The sequence below is a fragment of the Syngnathus scovelli genome, chromosome 14, assembly GCF_024217435.2.
Source record: "Syngnathus scovelli strain Florida chromosome 14, RoL_Ssco_1.2, whole genome shotgun sequence".
Taxonomy (NCBI): domain Eukaryota; kingdom Metazoa; phylum Chordata; class Actinopteri; order Syngnathiformes; family Syngnathidae; genus Syngnathus; species Syngnathus scovelli.
The window spans coordinates 12,296,799-12,311,417 of record NC_090860.1 but is presented as its reverse complement, the minus strand read 5'-3'; the positions used below and the strand labels follow the sequence as shown (position 1 = coordinate 12,311,417).

General features: G+C 43.9%; 4 protein-coding genes across 4 annotated transcripts; all 4 read left to right on the top strand.

Annotated features, from left to right (window-relative positions):
• Nucleotides 1-345: 345 nt before the first annotated feature.
• pttg1ipa (PTTG1 interacting protein a) lies at nucleotides 346-3,002 on the top strand. Its single transcript, XM_049740972.2, has 7 exons — nucleotides 346-586; nucleotides 1,328-1,380; nucleotides 1,592-1,700; nucleotides 1,819-1,921; nucleotides 2,109-2,174; nucleotides 2,281-2,327; nucleotides 2,403-3,002. Exons 1-7 carry the CDS (start codon nucleotides 499-501, stop codon nucleotides 2,438-2,440), a joined length of 504 nt encoding a protein of 167 aa, XP_049596929.1. The 5' UTR covers nucleotides 346-498; the 3' UTR covers nucleotides 2,441-3,002.
• Nucleotides 3,003-3,293: 291 nt separating this feature from the next.
• Nucleotides 3,294-5,945, top strand: sumo3a (small ubiquitin like modifier 3a). Its single transcript, XM_049740993.1, has 4 exons — nucleotides 3,294-3,462; nucleotides 4,517-4,645; nucleotides 4,753-4,824; nucleotides 4,926-5,945. Exons 1-4 carry the CDS (start codon nucleotides 3,442-3,444, stop codon nucleotides 4,986-4,988), a joined length of 285 nt encoding a protein of 94 aa, XP_049596950.1. The 5' UTR covers nucleotides 3,294-3,441; the 3' UTR covers nucleotides 4,989-5,945.
• Nucleotides 5,946-6,309: 364 nt separating this feature from the next.
• On the top strand, nucleotides 6,310-8,746 carry si:dkey-251i10.3 (uncharacterized protein LOC553498 homolog). Its single transcript, XM_049740757.2, has one exon. The coding sequence runs from the start codon at nucleotides 6,402-6,404 to the stop codon at nucleotides 8,571-8,573; it is 2,172 nt and encodes a 723-aa protein (XP_049596714.1). The 5' UTR covers nucleotides 6,310-6,401; the 3' UTR covers nucleotides 8,574-8,746.
• Nucleotides 8,747-9,242: 496 nt separating this feature from the next.
• On the top strand, nucleotides 9,243-14,613 carry tspeara (thrombospondin-type laminin G domain and EAR repeats a). The gene is made up of 13 exons (XM_049740759.2): nucleotides 9,243-9,597; nucleotides 10,049-10,257; nucleotides 10,582-10,907; nucleotides 11,283-11,373; nucleotides 11,456-11,609; nucleotides 11,676-11,807; nucleotides 11,871-11,941; nucleotides 12,007-12,171; nucleotides 12,234-12,429; nucleotides 12,488-12,720; nucleotides 13,650-13,828; nucleotides 13,912-14,013; nucleotides 14,099-14,613. The coding sequence occupies exons 1-13, from the start codon at nucleotides 9,510-9,512 to the stop codon at nucleotides 14,250-14,252; spliced, it is 2,100 nt and encodes a 699-aa protein (XP_049596716.1). The 5' UTR covers nucleotides 9,243-9,509; the 3' UTR covers nucleotides 14,253-14,613.
• The last annotated feature ends 6 nt before the right edge of the window (nucleotides 14,614-14,619 follow it).

The window sequence follows — 14,619 nt, the reverse complement described above, 5'->3', positions numbered from 1 at the left end:
TGGATTTCTTGTATTCAACTAACTTTGTATTATGAAAGTCGGCTAGCATAATGTTACTAGACACAATGCTACTCTCTGGAGGATGCCACCCCGTTGCCCCCCTCTCTATGCGCCCCTGGATGACAATATAGTTTGTTTTTTTAAAGGTGCAATCACCCCCTTCTTTAATTGAATTGTAAATGCTACATATTTTAAATCGAATTTATTGTATATGTAAAACAACTACAGAATCTGAAAAGATGAGTGATTTTATGACGCAAAATACACAATGAACAATTATTAAAACAAAAATAGTCTTGTATATTTGTGATTGGATGACGCATTTAAAATGTGTCAGTGTTTCCTCTAACCGGAACGTAATCGTACACGCCTTCCTTCTCTTGCGTGCGAGTTAGAATTTCGGCGTCTCGAGTTAAGAACCCGAAGCAGTTTCCTCTCACCCACTGGATGAAATTTACGAACTAACGGAGGAATATTAGAATTATCAACCAAATCGAGATGGATTTTAGGGGTTTAGGCGCAGTTGTCATTTTTCTTGCGTTCTCTTCGACTCAAGTTTTAGCCCAAAATTCCACACCTGGTGTAGGTAAGAAGAAACTGCTTCTTTCCCCCTTTTTCTAATATTTTATTTGGGTTAACGTGTACTAATATATAAAGTCGTTTGGCGTCAATGTCATGAGGGTTGAAGACGAAATGTTGACGTCTTGGTTGGTTTGTTAGTTTTGGCGTTTTGTCAAAAAACAAAGGTGAACTATTAAACTCACGCCATGTTTTTTCTTATTTCCTCCAAACATTTTTTTTCTTTTCAATTCCCATTTTCCTATTTTACAAAAGAATACCAAACAGTGTTACTTTATCTGTAGTGCCATTTATATATTTATTTATTTTATTTATTTGAAAGGGACTGGTGCAAAAGTAAATTTAAAAAAAATTGTGGCGTGAAATTACACAACTAAGACTATCTGGGGGCCAAGATTGTCTCCTTGGAGACAATAATTATTATTTTTTTATTCCACTCTTGGTCGCCATGGCGAGATTCCCACTAGGATGAGCAGGACACAACAAACCCACCAAGGAACTCATTTAGTCCTCATGGCACCAGTAGGAAATAAAGAAGGACAAATACTTGAATACGATTTTCCTCATCTTGATTATTTTTTTTTTCCTGACAACTTTTTACGCCCTCCATTATAAAACATACTTGAATACAATGTTTCTTTTCACCCCTTCATACCTCAAGAGCTTTTAGCATCATTGTTACTTTGTCTGGTAAATTGAGAAATGTCAACATTGTATTTTAATTGTTATTAATCCTCTTCTGTCACAGCTTGCGAGTCCATGAACGGGACGAGCTGCGAGCAATGTCTGAGCAACGTGACGGTAAGCAACCTTGAAGGAAGTCTTTTTATGTTTGCTTCATGTGAGGGAAGTCGAAAGAGGCCAAAACTTCACCACGGCCGCACTCGTCCGACCGGTTTGAGCACTAACTGATCTCATTGTGTGCCTCCCTCCTCCCCCTCCCTTCTTTGTCAATCTTTGAAATTCCTCAGCAGATATGAATCATTATCTTTTTTTTTTTTTTTCCCCATAGTGTTTGTGGTGTATCAAAACCAAGACGTGCGTTACGTATCCAGTGAGGACCATCCTGCCACCGCATTCACTTTGTCCGCTCTATGACGCCCGCTGGGGGCTGTGTTGGAGTAAGATGATACCCTCGCACAATATGCACGCACGCTGGTCACAACATTAGGCACACCAATGCAAAAAAAAATAAAAATAAAATGTCTCACCCGTTTTGGTGCTTTCTCTGCTGCTCAGTGAACTTCCAGAACTTGATCATCACGCTTGCAGTGTTTGGTGGCGTTATCATCATCGCCCTGCTGATCTGCATGTTCTGCTGCTGCAAGTGTGAAAATATTGGGTAAGTCTCTCGTTTCGTAACGCAGCAGAAAAAGAATGACACGTTGTGACTTTTAAAACGCCAAATAGCCTCCGATGCTAACATACAAGAAACATGAGTTCATCATATTTGTGCTTTGATATCTTTAGAAACCTATGTGAAGGATTTGATGATGTAATTGTTATTGGGGTTTTTTTTTTTGCGCCAGATCGTCAAGGATTATTTCCAAGATGGAGAGGCAGGTAAACAAGTCGAGGAACAAACAGGAGGAAAGGTAATGAAAATTATTTTGGGGAAAAAAAAATTCATTGTGTATTTTTTTAACACAATTTTTATTATTTTATTGTGGTCATGATTTGTCATTACTTATGTCTCCGCAGGCGTGCCGAGATGAAACAGAGACACGATGACATCAGGAAGAAATACGGTGAGGCCTTTTCCTGTGATTGATGGATTATTATAATTATTTTCAACGATGCTAACTTTGAACGTTTGCCACCAGGCCTAAGTGGAGCAAATCCATATTCCCGATTTGGATGAGAGGATTTAAACAGCGGGACTTTATTTAACAAAACACCTGTTTATTTTTTTTTGCAGTAATTAATTAATGTAAATTGCCATGTAATTATTATACAGTAGATGCCGATGATGTCATTCAGCCAACAAAGGAATGTGTGACGAGACGAGGCTATATAAGAAAGATTTTTCTGTTTTTTCCCACTGCACACTACCTATTTGCTAAAAGCGGCTTCGACAAATACTATTTCTCAAGCTTGATGTATTTTTAAATGTTTTCTGACCATACGTGATGTCTATAAGCTGATATCAGTCTTAAGTAGTTTGTTATTATATTTTATCATATTATTTGGCTCCTGAATAAACATTTGGTGAAGAAAATTTGTTCAACTAACTTTCCAAGGGTCCTTCAATGTATTTAAGTAGTTGTTCAATTTTGAATTGTAGCATTAAGAACCTTTTTTTTTTTTGTTGTTGCACTTTTGTCCGGTTTTAAAATGTTAATTTAAGGTGAATGTGTGTTATTCACTGATACACCTTGTAAAGATACACGTTCTGTAGGAAATAAAGTATAAAAATGACACCAGCCACATTTTGTATTTTGTTTGCATGGCAAAGGTTTGGCTGCCAAAAGAGTGGAGAAATTATATAATTTTGGTGTTCCTCCTAAAATTGCAATTTAATATGCATTTTTTTCAAGGTGCTTTGTTTCAGTTTACACCCATGAAAAGTTTCCAATTTAGGAATTTCGCAATCCCAGCCGAGTCCTCCAAGTGCGCGTGGCCGAGGATTTTGAAAGAGGGTGGCAGCGCGCGCTCCCGCCTCCGCGCTCCCGCGACTTGGTGGTCACGTGTCCCCGGGCATCCAATTAATTTCACGATAGCGTTTCAACGCGCGCTCCCGTCACCGGAGGAAGCTAGCCGAGGACACAAGGCGGCAGGAAGACAAAATAAAATACAAACACGCAGTCAACCGGCTTTTATAAAAATCATCTTTCTTCCTCTGCATTTTGAAATCCGGCAGCCATGTCAGAGGAAAAGCCAAAGGTGAGACTTGGCGTTGTTTAAAAAGGTGATAGCTTATCTAAGCGTTTTTTTGCCACGGGGAAATGGCCTGTATTTTGCACGTTTCTCTCAATTGGCGCAGTGTTTGTTTCGCAAATGAACGAGTTTTCCTTTATTTGTGTTGAAATCATCCAACGTTCTTGAGCGTTAACTTCTCCTCTGTGATTTTAAAATATTAAAGTGATTTGAGGATTTTTCTTTTTTCTTTCTTTCTATTTTGGGGATTGGGGGGGGGGGGGGGGGGCAGCACGCAATGTGCGCAACTGCCGCAAACCCTCGCCGTCACAAAGGGTTAACGACTAGCACATAATACCAAATGAACGCAATGCTTCACACTACAGAGCCCCAATTATGTTAGTTTTATTCTCCCTGGGCATTTTTGTAGCACATTAGGACGAAACGAGCCTACTTGCGTGGCCCAAATTGCAACGTTTGTGAGCGAGTGACGTCTCTGCCTGCTAGCATCGAAGCCGACGTTAGCGGAATTGGTGAGGCTGTTGTTTGAGGCCTCGGCTATTGTGTTTAATATTATTTTTAATTTTACGCTAAAGTAATTTTGTGTTCCATGTTTGCCTGTTACATACTGTTTATTTTCATACACATGAATATCCTCATAATGCTATTCCATAATGAACTTACTGTTTTCAAAATGGAATTATTACTTCTTAATAAATCTTAATTCTCTGACCTCTGAGGTCGCTTAAGTTTACTTTGCATGATCATTCTTTTACTTTTTAATTGTTTCAAGATCCCCCAATGACCCTTCCAGGTTCAGGAATGAATCTTCATAGCCCTAAAGATGCATATCTCATTTTATCCTGGGCTAAACGCAGACAGTTCTAAAGTGTTTCAAGATTCCAAGTTATCACAATTCCATAAGTAATACAGACTTACGGCATCATTGTTGTGTTTTTTTTGGGGGGGGTCATTTGCAAACGGCATGTATGGGTTAAACAGAAATGAAATTATGAATAGCTTTCTCCTCCGCTAACTGAATGTTTTGACAAAATATCCACCTCACCTTGAATATGCGCAGGAGGGCGTCAAGACCGAGAATGACCACATCAACCTCAAGGTCGCGGGGCAGGATGGCTCGGTGGTCCAGTTCAAAATCAAAAGGCACACGGCCCTCAGTAAACTCATGAAGGCGTACTGCGAACGACAGGTGAGATTTGCTACTTGTTTTTGGTGAGGTTTTTAGAAGAGGCCTTATTCTGATCTAAAGATACGACACAGCCCACACAGTCTAATTTTATCGTCTCGTTCATACAGGGACTCTCACTTAGGCAGATCAGGTTCAGGTTTGACGGGCAGCCTATCAACGAGAACGATACGCCTTCGCAGGTATGTGAGCCTGGCGCTTTTTCACTTACAGGATGTCGGTTACAATGGAACCTCAAGACTTAGCAAAATGCCTCTTACCTTTTGTTTTTTTTCCCCTCTAGCTTGAGATGGAAGACGAAGACACCATAGACGTTTTCCAGCAGCAGACGGGCGGCCGCTGCTAAGCATCCTCCTATCCTGTTGACAGACCCAACTTGCTCAAGCCCACATTCATCACCCTTTTCCATCGCTTCTCTCAGCTATTTATATTGTTATTATTCACTTAAGCTACAGTACATCCGTTGTGATTTATTTTTTTGTGCGTGTATGGGTGGGGTACTTAGGGGTTCTCTAACACTGGCATCGGTTCGGACCAACGATGCAACAGCTTTGTCGCCAGTGAGCGTTTTGGGAACCGTCTAGTTTTAAAGTGGGCACATGCTAGCCTGCCGCCATCGACATGTTATGATTTCTAGCCGCTTTCGCTAAATGACTGTTTGTTTTTAAGCTCTGACTCTGTGCACACAGTTCAGAATGGGATGTAAGTATCATAACTTTAACATGACCAAACAAGGAACTCAAAGGAAGTCTGTATTTTTGCTTAGTTGCTGCTTTTTTGGTTTCTGCATGTCCAAGAGAGAGAGACTACTTCCGTACCACCAAGTATTTATTCACACAGCAAGAGGAGGACTTGGATTTATGACAGTATATTATTAACACCTCCACCTCACTTGAGTTTGTGTGTCTGTGTGTGAGTGTTTGTTTGTTTGTCTGTGTGCGCGTGTGGCCTACGATGAAGAACATTTAGCGCAAACGCAACAATAGTTGACATGGGAAGGCATGGGGACATCTCATTAGATCTTCAGATCTAAAGCTTCAGGTTAAGTTAGACATGCTGTAAAATAGTTAACCCTTTATTATTAGAAATAGATGACATTGCCCCTACAGTGTTTTTTGTGTGTTCAGTACATCAGCTGTTTGTATTTTTTGTTCAAATAAGAGCACACTTACCTAGCCAAGGTGGAGTAGCTCAAAAAGTTACAAGGTTGCCCAGGTCTTCTGACGTTTTGTTTCTCTACTGATTTGTATATTATTTGTGGTCTTTTACTACTGTATACAATAAATATAGTTTGGTACTCAGATTTCCTGGTGTTAACTTCCGTTTTGTGTATTAAAATGTTTAATATCTTACATGGAAATTAGTCTACATGGCTTATATTGCCTACAAATTCGAAGACTATACACCGGCGCGTTTTAGCTGCCTAGCTAACTTACGTGATTCGGTGTCGGCCATGTTAGAAGGGACAACGTTCCCATTAAAAGGCAATAAACTGAATATTTGGGGAATTTTACGACGTTGTATGCCGAACAATATACCGGCCGCCTTTGTTTTTCGCTTTCTTGCTATCCAGTTGTAACGCGTTGAAGACTCTAGGGGGCAGTGTAACTATTTTATATACTATGGCAAGGGAGTAGTAACAGCCGAAGAAGACGAGGAAAACGACGAAGAAGAAGACGAGGAGGCGGAAGTAGTAATACTTGTTGTCATCGCACGTGTGTTCTCGGGTCACCCATCCTCCTGTGTTGTCAGCAGCAACATGGCGAAAGTTTTGACGAAAAAGCGGACGATGAAGAAGAATCGCAAGAAGACCGTGAGCGTTATAGATGACAAGCCAGAAATAAGCTACGATTTTCAAGATGACTTAACAGAAGCTGATGAGACTATCGCTAGTGACTTGGAGCAAGACAGTGATGATGAACGCAAACGGCTAAAGCTAGTGGAGGCTATCAGCTCTCTTGGAGGTGCGAAGCGAAAGAAAAAGCTCGGGGAGCGATCGGAGCCGGCTGTGCAAAAGTCTGAATTTACCGTCAATGCAGAGGGGGAGGGCGACAAAATAAATTTGACGGATCTCCTGAATTCCATGAACAAAGTCTCGGCTGTCTCGAATAATTCCAAGAAACAGCTGAAAAACCTGCAGCGAAGTAAGAAAACTATTGAATGCCCTCTCAGTAGGCAGGAAAGTGAGAGGATCCAGAGAGACCTGGCTTTTCAGAAAGTATCATCAGAGGTGACCAATTGGGAAAGTGTGATTAAACAGAACCGGACTGCTGAGCAACTTATTTTCCCTTTGAATCAAGAGCCATCCGGCCCTATGCCGGCGGAGAAGGTTGTCACGGGCTGGAAAGCAGAAACTCCCCTAGAACAGGAAATATTTTCCATCCTGTCTGCCAACAACCAACCGATCACTGACCCCACTTTGACCCCTGCCGAGGAGGCTTCCGTGAAGGCGATGAGCCTGATGGAGATGAAGATGCGCCGTGCTGAGCTTCAAAAAGCCAGGGCTCTACAGACCTACTATGAAGCCAAAGCCCGGCGTACGAAGAAGATCAAGAGCAAGAAATACCACCGAGTGCTCAACAAAGAAAAGCGCAAAGATTTCCTCAAGAACTTTGACGACATGTTGAAAAACGACCCGTCGGCTGCTTTAGTGGAGATCAACAAAATTGAATTGGGCAGGATGCAAGAAAGAATGTCGTTAAAACATCAGAACAGCGGCAAGTGGGCCAAGTCCAAAGCCATCATGGCAAAATATGACCAAAGCGCTCGCAAAGCCATGCAGCAGCAGCTGGAGGTCAACAAAGATTTGACGCAGAAACTCGCCATTACTTTGAACGATGAGGACGAGGAAGACGAAACCCCGGAAAATGTGCCCGATTTTATAAACGAAGCACTGCCTGGGACGGATTCCAATCCCTGGATGAAAGGAAAGCTCACCGAAGATCCCGCCGAGAAAGTGAAAGAGACGCACGACGTCGACTTGGCCGCAGAGTCCAACGGAACTGCTGTAAATGTCGAAGAGGAGGAGGAAAGTGAGGTGGAGGAAACTGAAGAAGAATCTCTCCTGCGCGAGTTTGAGAACCGTCGTAAAATGCGCCGACATCCTGACACCCTTGAAAAAGAGAACACCAAAAAGCTTGAGGACCATGGAGAAGTGGAGGAACCCGGAGATGCCTCCCTTCAGCTGACTGGAGGCCAGACGGACCAAATAGAGACTTTGGAGTTCATGGAACTCCTCAATCAAGAGGAGTTAGTTCAACCCGAGAAACCTCCTGTCAAGCCGCAGCCGTCCTCTGAACAAACGAAGAAAAATCCCAACAAAGAAATAACGTTGAAAGAAGTTCTCACTAAAGACGCCGCGGCCATTCTTATGCCGCTCGCTCCGACCACCGTGGTCACGGAGGACTCGGACGAAACGCTCACTCAGACGGACCTCATTCAAGAAGCCTTCGCCGCCGACGACGTCATCTCCGACTTCATCAAGGAGAAGAAGAATCAGCAGAACGCGGAGAAGCCCAGCGTGGTGGACATGACGCTGCCCGGCTGGGGGGAGTGGGGCGGGGTGGGCCTCGTGCCCTCCCGCCGCAAGCGCAGGAAGTTCCGGGTGAAAACGGCCCCACCGCCGCCAAGGAAAGACAATAAACTGCCCGGGGTGATCCTCTCGGAGAAGAGGAACAGCTCGCTCAGCCTTCACCAGGTGAGCATGATGCCGTTCCCTTTCACCAGTCCCGTGCACTTTGAGAGCACCTTGCGCTCTCCCATGGGCCGCAACTGGAACACGGAACGCACCGTTAAGAAGATTACCAAGCCCGCCGTGGTCACCCAGCTGGGGACCATCATTGAGCCCATGACTCGGGAAGAACTGTTGAAGGACAACCAAACACAAGCGCAAAGGAAGAGAGACTTAAGAGGAGCTGTTTATGAAAAGTAGGCTGGCAAAGAGGTGGAACAAATTAAGTGGGAATTTTGTAAATTAGGAGGAAAAATATGTGTAAGAAAATGATTGATGTGGTTTTATGTTTTTGGTTCATTTGTCACGTGATCATGCAGAAACAACACATTTCATCGTGGCTGAAATTTGGAATAAATGAGAATTGATGTCAATTGGAGTGGTATTTGCTTTCTTGGTCCAGAAGAGGGCGCTCGTGCTCCAGTAATGACGTTAAAACTATTAGGGCAGGGGAAAAATAGAGCAGTAGAACCTTTTTTTTTTTATTATTTAAAAGAATGGACTGTAATGAGGAATTCTAATGCACAATTTGAAAGATGCTAAAACATACAGCACTTTAAAAAGAACATTTTTAATATTTTTGAGCACACATGAAGACGGGCTTGACGTGGTTAGTTTATTATTAAATGGTAAATATTATTAATAGTTATGTTACTTGTATTGCATTCAGTTCAACAATTATTCCCTTGTTTGCAATTACTCACTTTTGAATTTGTCTTTAAAATAAATTTTCCATTGTTTTCTCAAATGTTAACAGACATTAACATAAAGTCTTCTGTAAGACTCAGAGTCCCCTGAAAACCTGGTAAATAAGTATGCATGTTTGTGCGTGTGTGTGTCTGAACAAGACTGTTTAAAAAAAACAAAAAAAAAGCTGTAGGACGAGTGACAGCTCATTTGCATGGCGGGGGCCTCTTTAAAGGGGGCTGTGCAGGTGCACGGCTTCTCCACACTTGAGTGGATTCCTCTCCAGACACACACACTCACAGGTCCTCCAGAACCTCCTGTCTTGTTTTTCCCCCCTCAACTTTTGGATTTTTTTTTCTTTCAAGAAGGATGATGTCTAAGATGCTTTTACCAAAAGAACATCCCGCACGGAGACGCTTTGTCAAGGAGATCGAGTAAAGTGAAGAGGTGATGATGTCATCACTGCTACTCTCCCAGCTGCTTCTGCTCAGCCTCAGGGTCACTTTCATGACGGCTGACCTTGGGGAACAATGTCCAGGTAAATATTTCCCGCTCTCTCACATAAAGTCTCTCGTAATAACGATAATCCAAGTAATAATATCCGGGAACCCCCCTCCAGCCATAAATTCCTCCGGATAGCATATCCAAACGACAAGGAGCAAACGCTTTGCCAAGTTTGGGATGCCAATTTTGCACTATCCATTTAATTTCCATCCCTCCCTGCCTTTAAACAAGTACAGACGTGGTCCGAGGTTGGGATTCCGTTTTGCAACCAATTCCCATTTGCGGGAAAACACTCAAAGCCACCGCTTCATCACCCAGGGCTATTCCGTACATGGCAGGTATTCCGGCTACGACGATTTTTGAAAATCCAGGAGTTCCCACTGGTTGGCACCCACGTCATAATCCTCAAAACTCAGTAATCCCCCTTTAAAAGTTAGAAATAATCATCCCCCAACATTTCACCAACCACTCCACCATGCCTCCAGATTCAACTCCTGTGGATCTTCTATCTGCTGTCCTCAAGAAGGACACCGCTGCATTCACGTCAGGGGTTGAAGTGAGGTCATCCGGAGGATTGCGCGGTGTCCATTTCACTGGCCCTCACGATCCCGTCAGCCTGCTCTCCAATTGTGAACGCTCCCCGAAAGACTTTTCCATCGTGGTTACGCTGAAAGTGGCTCACATGGCACAAAAGGTGAGTGACCCACACAAGAGCGCCCTCTAGTGGTGTCTTGGTTCCAAGGAACTGTTGAAGTGAGATGAGGAGTTTCCTTGACACAGAATGAGTCTTGTTGCCAACTAGTGGCAGACTTAGTCAATTACAATAAGAGGGTCAATAACCGGTTTTTGCTATTCCAGTGGCGGTTCTAGGTGGGGGGCCAGAGGGGGGCTAAAGCCTCCTTAATTTTGTGCCTGATCTCCCAAGCTCCCCCAAATAGTCTATGTTCTGAGGATTCACAATAAAATTCCAACTAGCATCATTGAGTAGATTGTGATGGATTTTTTTTTCACCTTCCAGAAAAGTGAGTACATCTTCACCATGATGGAGCCAAAAATCACAGCGCAAGGAGCGCTGGAGGAAAAGGAGGATGACGAGGGAAGTAACCTTCAAATAGACATGAGTGGAAAAAAAGTGAGGAACAACGCAGAGCACCGCCGACTCCTCTTGGGACTGAGGCTCTCGGGGAAGCGGCTGCACTTGCTCTTCAGAGGGGAGCGAGGCGTCACGGAGCAGCAGGTGTTCCGGGGCGCCCACCTCGCAGACAACCGCTGGCACACCCTGGTTCTGTCCGTCGTCGGTCACCAAGGCAGGCTGACGTTGGATTGTGGCTCACTGCGTGAAATGTAAGTAACCTAGACCTGGATAAAGACCACGGAAGTACTTTACTAGCTTTTATTCGTGGAGGCTAACGTCGTCAAAACAAAGGACCTGATTATCATTTAGAGAACATGACGGTGTTTTTGAATTCACATGAACCAGGAAGCAGGATCAACAATCCGAGAATTTTCCAACCCCACCACCGTCCCCTCGAATGCGCCCCGCGGGGATCATAGATCATTCAACACAATACATCAGCAGTTCTAGAAATATGCTCACAGCCTCCGGCCATACAATGGCAGCAACCTGACATCGTTTGATAGATGGCTCGGAGTGCCTGAAATATTGCTAGCCGTTAAGATAATATATATCGTTGACGTCAATTTATTTCTGGCAAGCAGCCTTCCCTCCAGGCCCTTCCCGTCGGACCTCAGCTTTCACCTGTCCAGATTTCACATTGGCAGCCGGGGCAGATGGAAAGGATTGTTTACGGTAAGACCCCCATTCCTCTCTTGATGGACCTTCTCACCTACTGATATTGTTCGAAGAGTAAGGTTTAGGGTTGAATCCACAGGGCCTGTTACGACAGTTGGTTCTGGTTCCGGGTTCTGACGCCACCCATCAGATATGCCCATCTGCCCAAGCTCAACTTGCATCTCTATCTGTTCCACCATTGCTGTTGTCAGATGTTGCCGGGAAGAATCCCGCAAGTCAACTGATCCCACACGGTAAAGTCCATGCAGTATTTGTAGCGTAATATCCAAGGCTCTTCTAAATCTTTTGGAAACCACCAGAATCTGAGACGAGAGTATCAGTGGGTTTGGAGCAGATGTGTTCCGAGCCACTCCGAGGTCAGTTGCGGTTTAACCCGCTTAGGAAAGCCCTTTACGTTTGCGATGGGACCTCGTGGATCACCGTTCTGGAGGGTGAGAAACCAAAATCATCTTCAGTCTCAGTTTGGAAATGAACAAACGTCTGCATCTTCTCAGATCGTAAACGACTGGACTATGTTGAGGAACGGCAGGTTCTCAGCACCAGCTCAGAGACACACGACATAGAGGTAACTAAAAGCTCTTCTAAAGATCAGTCCCACCAAAGACCATCTTTGTTTGGTGTCATCTTCAGGTCTTCCAGGTTCAAGGCGTGGGTCTGATGGCTGCCATGGCTCACCGCTCCACAACTTCTGGTTCCGCAGTGTATCGGTGGAGCCAACAAAATGGCTTCCAGCTGTATCAGAATCTTAGCACACACGGAGCGCTGGCATTTAGACATTTCAACATGGGCAAGAAGGTATGACAAATGAGATTGTTAGATATTCCACCAGCAGCAAAGTTCTTCTTATTTTGTTCCAGACATTTCTGGTGGTGTCCAACTGCAATATAGGCGCCGATGTGGGAAAGGAAGTCGATTTCTCCGTCATCTACAAGTGGAGCCGAAAAAGCAAACAATTTGTGCGCTTCCAGACTTTGGAGACACACTGTGCACGTGACTGGGAGGCCTTCAAAATCCATCGACACACATATCTCGTCGTCGCCAATCACAGGAAAGGTAAGAAAAACAAAAAATGATCAAGACTTTGAAACTAATGTCACGGTCTTTCCTGTAGGTCAAATCAACCACACCATCGATAGCGTAGTGTACAAATGGAACAAGCCAACCAAGTCCTTTGAGGTCCACCAGAGGTTGAGAACATCAGGAGCTTACGACTGGGAGTCCTTCAAAGTGGGGCCTTACCATTTTTTGGTCGTGGCGAACGCCTTTGATGGAGTAACCACATCAGTAGACTCTGTTATCTACGTTTGGGTCGACGGGAGCTTTCGAGTCCTCCAAACCATTAAGGTACACTGTCTTAATTGCAAAGTTAGCATGATTTCCTTGGGGGTGGTAGCAAGTGTCTACAAAACGAATAACCCAAATTATTTTTCAGAAAACTCACATAAAAATTAATTATGTGTTCCTTATGGGGGACAGAAAAAAAAATCCCTGGAAAAATCCCCAAAAGTCAATTATCTGGCCTGGCACCTGTGTGTATATTTCAGGGAGGGGCCAGTGCCTCCCCGCCCCCCCCCTCTAGCTGCGGCAGTGACTTTATCTGAGATTTTACAACAGTCCTGTTATTGCACTCGGATGGAGGGAACAAACACAAACACGGCGAGATGAAAACGAGCTAATGATAGGGACGGGGAGAGAAAAGCATCAGGCGTGTGCCCGATTCCAAAAATAGACCGTAGCCGACAGCAAGTGTCATACCGCACTTTCTGTGAAACGTGTGTTGACACATTGATAATAAGATGATTGTGATTTAGGGGAATTCCACAGCTGAATGAGAAGATTAGTCAGAGAGCAGCCAGAAAAAATTAATCACGTGAAGTCATCCAGAACACTCCGACATACACTCTTGACACTTTCAGATTTTTTTTTTATTGTCTTTCTATAGATCTTTACGCCGTGATGTTGCACGTGCAAAAAAAAAATAAAAAATTGCAATCATTGAGTGACTGGAGGTTCTGTTGCATGGAATTCAATTTGAAAAACTGATTTTTTTTTCTTTTCGTGGGTGTTTGCTTGCTTCGCGTGTAAGCCGACCCGACCGCTAATTGCCTGCCTGATTTACAAGTCGTCCTAACACGATTCGAAATAATAGTCTCCCATTAACTGGGCCGGAACTGATCCGGTTGAGTCAGCTCACTTATACAGCTTTAATTAAATGTTTGCCCACAGACGTCTTTAAACGTTTTTAATATATTTATATTTTTTTTCTCCCGCAGACGTTTTGCGCCACTGACTGGGAGATGTTCCAGATAGGCCCACGGGTCTTCCTGGTGGTCGCCAATGGACACCGTCTCCATGGTAACGGACCCGGTCAATACGCCATCAACTCCACTATATATGAGCTGGACATGATTGGGCAGGTGTTTGTCCGTTTCCAGGACATCGTCACGTACAGGTATTATTAAAAATGTCGTTTGTACTTCTTTACCTCCTGTGTTAGGCAAAAATATTTACAAAACTTTTGCTTTCTACCAACAGCGCAGTGGACTGGGAGTTCTTCAGTCTTGGGGAGGAATATTTCCTGGTTGTCGCCAATTCCTTCAACGGGGAATCGTACTCTCTCAACAGTGTTCTCTACAGGTACTCGTCGTTTCCCGTTTGACAAGGCCAGCATCCTTTTCATTTACTCGACACTAATGTGGGTTCTCGCATCGCCCGTGTGAAGGTGGCAGGGCTACGAGGGCTTCGTTCCCGTCCACTGGCTTCCGACTATCGGCTGCAGCGATTGGGAGTTCTTCAGTGCTGGCGGAGACTCTTATCTGATCTACTCAAGTGCCAAAGCGCCTCTCGCCAAAGTGTTCAAGCTGAAAATGTACTGAGCTCATTCACTACCATATTTATGCGTGTGGATGCATGCCCTGTCCATAGGGGCCCCGCAGGAGTCAGCCCACCATGCAAAAACCTCAGAGGAACTCTTAAAAAAGGAGGATTGCAAGTGCGCACACTAGTTTGTTCGTTGAATTCAGTATTGTCCTCAGAGGACAATTCCAGAACTTTGTCCTACCTTAATGTAAAAATATGCAGTGCATGTGTGTGTGTGTAAAAGTGCCTGCCTTCAGCATGAAGATAAATAAGAATGACAGTAAATTATTAAAAGAACAATAAGCTACTTATCAATTTCTATAAAGGTCACTTTTGTTGACTAGGATATTTTGCACACTATTAAATATCAATTGTTCACTATCT